General features: G+C 31.2%; 1 protein-coding gene across 1 annotated transcript in view; it reads left to right on the top strand.

Annotated features, from left to right (window-relative positions):
• The window catches only part of LOC108903637 (elastin-like), a 26464-nt gene extending 21729 nt beyond the window's left edge, over positions 1 to 4735 (top strand). The window contains exon 5 of the mRNA XM_023455443.1: positions 4071 to 4735. Coding sequence (XP_023311211.1) covers positions 4071 to 4735 — 665 coding nt within the window. The remainder of the gene's footprint in view (positions 1 to 4070) is intronic.
• The last annotated feature ends 1748 nt before the right edge of the window (positions 4736 to 6483 follow it).

Below are 6483 nucleotides of genomic sequence, written 5' to 3'. Positions count from 1 at the left end.
TAAAAAAGTTAGTATTTTCGTAGATTTCAGTACCTAAAACCTTGATGGTTTGATCGTTTTTTGCACCTGTTTATTCGTTTTACTGCGGCGTCTTTGAAAATACTCAGGTGGCATGACATAACATTCCTATTATTTGATAAGCTTTAGATTATTTAGTTATTAAATGTTTGAAATTATTCGTCTTTGTGGAAAACACTATTTAAAAAATATGGGGCCCTTAAGGAATTAATTCATGTTTCCACCAGCTGGCTTTAGTCTCATAAGTGGTCAATATTATCGTGCAAGTTTACCTTCCTCATTCCACGTATATAACCTGTGAATCTAAAATATTACATTCCGATTTATTTCAGAAACTTTCTCGATAGTATGAGTAATGTTCTTTATTTACTCACTTGAGGTATGAGTCACGCTGTCTACTTAGCTGTCTGCTTATAATGTCCCCTCTACGTAGTTTAATTGATTCACTTTAGTTCATCAAAGCAAATTATTAACTGTCTAATTCTAAAACTCCCCCAACGAAAATATTTTATTTATCTAAAAAATACAGTACCTACAAAAAAACTCTATACACAAAATCAAATTTAATTCGAAATGCCCTGCCAAATTTTAGTGCAATTTTGATGATTATTTTTCCCGATACTACCTGAAAATATATATACAATAAATCTCTTTTGTTCCTGACACTCTATCTTGTATCCATATTTCCTTGAAAGTTCCCGAAAATCACCTTTTTCCAACCTCTAGATTGTCGTTACCACTTAAAATAACATTATTCGCCTCTTATTTTGGATATTAATTATACTTAAACATATCTCACACTTATATTGTTTCTTGTATATATTTGAAAACTGAGACACATAAAATTGTGAAATAATTATTTTTATTATAGTTACATAATTTTTATAACTGAAGGATTTCTCTGAAGTTTTATTGTAAAAAGTAATTTACATACATTTTCACTTTCAATACCATATGGAATAGGTAGAATGTTCCCTTTATCCAATGTAAATTGTACAAAATTAACATATAAACATTAATTTATCGGAAGAGTTTGAAATCTTCTTAACATTAATTCGGGTGTTCGGTGTCCCGTAAAAATATTTATTTTGCAGACGATTTTTCCGTACAGAATATTTCAGTAGAAAGCGGAAGCATGCTTAAATCTGATATAAAAACTCTAAACAAATAAAAAAGTCAGTCGGTCTTCCGTTATGATACCCATGTATTTGTTTCTGTAGCCACCATGAAAACAGCTGTAAGTGTAAATAGTGAAATTTTCTATAGTGTGTAAACACTATCAATGTAAATTGATTTTGCGAAAAGTGCGTTAGCACAGAACAAACAGTTTTTAACAGAAAAAACATGTATTTTAAAAATTATCTCCTGTAACTTAGTAAGAACAAGTTTAAAGAAAAATACAGGGTGATTCACAAATGGTGACCAAAAATGAAACCTCGTATTCTTTGGTGAATTATAAAGTTTTTATCAAAAAATATTTTAATTTTTTTTAAATAATTTAAAAACTAGTAAGTGAAATCATTTGAAATTGGGCACATGTATTTATGTAAACATTGTCCAAAACATAAGGGCTTTTCTCAAAATTTACATACTCCAGTGGCATATTTTTCTAAATAAAATAGTACGGACTCATCTTTCAATTTTCTACAAATTACTAAACTCTCTTATGTTTTTCGAAAAAAGACTGATTTTCGAATTAAGCTTGAAAAACGAACTGAGAGTAGAAGTAGCAACTTTGATATTCTGAGCAGTTACAAGAAAGAATAAATAATGCTTTTCATCAGATTCAAGCAACAATTTTCGAACAAGTTACATTTTCGTTACTAAAAAGATGCCGGGCCTGTGTTCGTCGAAATGGAGGTATTTTGAGCATCATCATTAAAATGATGACTAATATTATTAATTTCTTTATTCGAGTAAATAACCGAATGATTAGTGATAGTGTTTTTCATGTCATTTAAGTAAAAGTGTTTTCTATTCTAGTTTTCGATAAAAAATTTTCATAATTGTAACCTGTACAGTTCATACAACTCTTCAGTTATTACTGTACTGACATATTCATTTAAAACACATGTAGTTAGAGATAAGCCATGGGAAAAATATTTTCAGAAATTTAAATGGAAAATATATTTATTTAATGTATTTTTCAGTCACCATTCTTCAGCCCTCTATATAAACTGTGGTTTGGTGAGATAAGTTTTTTTTTGTACTAAATTATAAAAAATTTAACCTCATTTTACTTTAACTATAAATTGTTAGAATTATCATTAGATTAGGAATTAGTATCTTTTTCATTTAATTAAAATAAAATACTATGAACTATATGATAAAATTAAGTTAGGTCACATAATTTTTCTAAATGTAAAATAAAATACCTAACCTTAACTTTATATGAAGATTGAATTCTTATTAAATTATTAATCAGGTTGTTTTCTGTTCAATATTTAGTGTTTATTTCAATTTTTTTATTGGATACAGAAACTTAACCTAACTTTTAATTCTAATAATTCTTCTGTAATAATAATTCTTATTTTCTAATAATTTCAAAGTAAAGTTAAACTTAGATTAAGAACACTTCAATATAAAAAAACTTTTCTAATCGGAACTACAAAGTTCCTTATAAACTTAGGTTATACCATTTAAAATTTCTTTTATATAAATAATATTCTTAAGTATTCTATTTTCACATGTAATATTTCAACTTTTTATTATGCTAAATTATTAATATTTTATTGGTCAATGAACATTTATCTAGAGGTTAAATGATTTATAGACTTTCACCAGATGTTATTTTTAATCCATTTGTTGCCCCTAAAAACAAATTTGCAATATTCAGTAACTTTATTCCAAAGTATAACTGATAATAAACAAGAGACGAAATTCGGGGCATGACGTATGACGTCAATAAATGGATAATGGAATGAATAGCAAGGAATAATAATAGAATAAATAAATATACTTTTTTAACTATTGAAAATATGTTTCCCAGAAATTATTGGACATGTGTTTTACATTTTTCAGTTTATAGTGCTCCAAATAATAATTCCACTACTATGTGAAGTACAAATTTTATAATTTTAAATTTCTTGAAAACTAAAATCGACCGCTATACTAATTACCGTTTCTTTAGTTAATTATTAATTAATTTCATTATAAGATATTTTATTAGTCTAGTTCTATTCCTCGACTGAAAAATTGTAACATATACTTCATTACGATGGCTTTCATATTTTACAATTTTTGACCTAATGAATTATTTAAGAATTCTTTATATTTCTGGCATATTTTTACATATTATCTGCAATAAATTTATCCAATTGATCGATCATATTTAAGACTTAGAATAAAAACCAATTATGATAACAGCAAGCACGAACCATGATATACGCTGAAATGTGAAGAACACCTGTTTTTTAAATATGTACAATAAAGAACAATTGTCAGTATTCTAGAATGTAAAATATAGTACTTTTGAATTGAATACATACTGAAAAATCATTAAAAATGTCCAAAATCGGCCAATAAATTAGAATTATTTCTACTGTTTCCAACAACGTGGCCTATTTATCCAATTTAGTCAATTACCATAATTCTGGGCTTATTGCGTGTTCTAATATGTATAATCCTTACACTTTCTTGATTAGATTATAACGTTTTTTCTTTATTTGTTTAGGTATTTTGTGAAAAGGAAAATAAATTAATGAAGTAAACCTTTCATCGGAAAAGTTAAGTTAAAGGTTATTTTTTAGGAAAACAGAATAATTTTTAATGCGGCAGTGACTTATCCAAGTGCACGATAAATAGTGACGTGTATTTTGAATTTTTTGTTAGTCTGCTATTTCTAGTGTGATATTTTAGGGTAGGCAAAAGTATTTTCTTTAAAAAACAGCCCTCGACAGATCCTTTTGGTGCAAAGGTTTATTTGAACAGTTTTTTATCTTTTTCAAAAGTGTCAAATTATTCAAATAAATAAAAGAATTTGCTAGGTAATAGATCTTGAGGAGGTATGCATAATATATTAAACATTTTTTAGGTGTTCCTTGTATTATTAGGGCTCTCCGCCACCTATGCCGGTACAAAGAAAACCACTAAACGTGGTGTCTTTGGGGAAAGCAGAAGCATTGGTGCTGGAAGATTGATTTCGTCCCATCCACACGGACATAGCAACGTTATCGGAGCCGCTCTAAACCCTTCTACAGGTCAAGGCATAGCGACAGGGGGTTATAGTCTAGGGGCTGGGGGTTATTCCGGTGTTGTCCTAGGAGCAGCAGCTGGAGCTGTGCTTGGAACCACGCGCATCGATCTCGGAAGCTTAGTTCAAGAGCATGTCCACGTTATAAATAGAGTCGGAGTTCCCGTCGTCCAGCCTTATCCTGTTCCCGTAGAAAAACTGATACCAGTGAATGTTCCCCACCCAGTGGACGTGCCAATCGAACGCCCATATCCGGTGCATGTTCCAGTTAAGTATCCTGTGAAAGTTATCAAAAATGTTCCTGTCCCAGTAGACAAGCCTGTGCCAGTTGCAGTAAGTGTGCCTGTAAGGGTTCCTGTAGAAGTGCCGTACAAAGTGTACCATCCGCATCCTGTCGCGGTACCAGTTGAGCATAAAATTCCCATTCCTGTACCTGACCCTATTATTGTCAAGAGGCCTGTACCGGTAGTGATCCACGCCCATTTGAAACCTATTCATGTTGATCACTTTGAACATCATCATTAACTGTTATTGTTTTAATATGTTTAGTCATAATTCATCTGTTATTGATTTTGTTACAAAATATGAACTGCTTGTTAACTAGTCTTAATAAAAAGTTTTTTCTATAGAAAAATCAATTTTTTCTTCTAAATGCGTTAAAGAAAAACGTGTAATGTCACATGTTTATAAAAAATCGGGCCTGTTAAATATTTTGAAAGCCTAAATAAATTGTACAAACAACCTAAACAGCGTGAGTGAGATATAACAAAGAGCTACATCTAGAATAGAATTAGTAGCCTGCTGCTGGCAATTTCGCAGGAGCTATGAAAGCAAAGCCTGTGTTGTCGTTTAGAGAAATTTTTCTGGTGCATCTATAAATTCATAAATTTGTTATACCTCACCCATTCTTACTCAATGTCTGTAGTTAAGATATTAAAAATAGCTTGATCATTCGTCTCAAGTAGGTCATATCTGATAAGTTAAAACTGGTAGTTCTACTGACGTATTATCCTAGGGTTTACCAGATATTGCTAGTCAGGGCATTCGTCGTCGAAATAGTTATTTATCGCAATATCATCAGATAAAAGTATATCAGACTTCATCGTGCAAATCGTATACCAAGTTGCCTATAAGTGCTTTGTGAAAACGCGCCCAATATCGCGTTGCTCTCTATGAAAAAAACAAAAACAAACTCATTTTGTTTTGTGCTGGGTATTTATGTATCCTGATGCATTCTCTATTTCTAGAGAAAATAGTGTTGCCTGCTTTCAGGTACCTAAATAAAATTTGTGTATTTTGAAACGACCTGATACCTGGTATCTATATATGCCTTTCATTAATACATAAAACTTTATCAAATAAATTTCGATTAGTTTACTTCGATATCTTCTTATCTTCAAATTTAATATTGATATGAAGTTAAAATGAAAATCTGATGTTTTCAACGAAAACGCTGCCTAAACCCTTTGAGATGTAACAAAATAATGTATGGTGGAATTGTGTATCTTGTATATGCCTACAGACAAGTCCGCGATGGCATATGTCTATCTCTTAAGGATAACATACTATATCCATTTTAATACTTTAAAAAATGGGCAATTATATAGCGGTAATTGGAAAGCTATTTACACAAATACGGTATTAATCCTTATCATTTTAAATACGTTAGTTGGCTTGAGCATTTCATGAAGATTATTTTTTCCCTTTACACCATGCAAATTAAATGAATACCTTAGGAGATATAGCAAAATCAAAATAATGCTCAACGAAATTAATTTCGTGTCGCCGTTATTTGACCGGGCCGCGCGAGCGCCGCGTGACCCCGCGCCTCGCGTCCGAGCCGGGGAATCCGAAAGTTTATGTAGTGTATCAATGTATGGTGGAATTGTGTATCTTGTATATGCCTACAGACAAGTCCGCGATGGCATATGTCTATATGTTAAAGACAACATACTACCTATATCAATTTTAATACTTTAAAAAATTGGCAATTATAAAGCGGTAATTAATCCTTATCATTTTAAATAAGTTAGAGGCTTTAAGCATTTCATGCACATTATTTTACTCCTTTACACCATATAATTTAAATAAATATCTTAGGAGTAATCGCAAAAAAATTACGGACGCGAGAATAAAATTCAAGCGCCTCGCTTCGCTTGATGCGATCGCCGACCCTCCCCCCGCACCGTCTTGCCTACTGTTTAGCTAATAAGCCGAACGATAACGCGCGCGTGATCCTTTAATAAACTGACTTGGAGCGAATGGAGGTGACG

This window comes from Anoplophora glabripennis, unplaced genomic scaffold, assembly GCF_000390285.2.
Source record: "Anoplophora glabripennis isolate ALB-LARVAE unplaced genomic scaffold, Agla_2.0 scaffold56, whole genome shotgun sequence".
Classification (NCBI taxonomy): Eukaryota; Metazoa; Arthropoda; class Insecta; order Coleoptera; family Cerambycidae; genus Anoplophora; species Anoplophora glabripennis.
The sequence above is the reverse complement of the archived record's forward strand: the minus strand, read 5'-3'. Positions and strand labels throughout refer to the sequence as shown.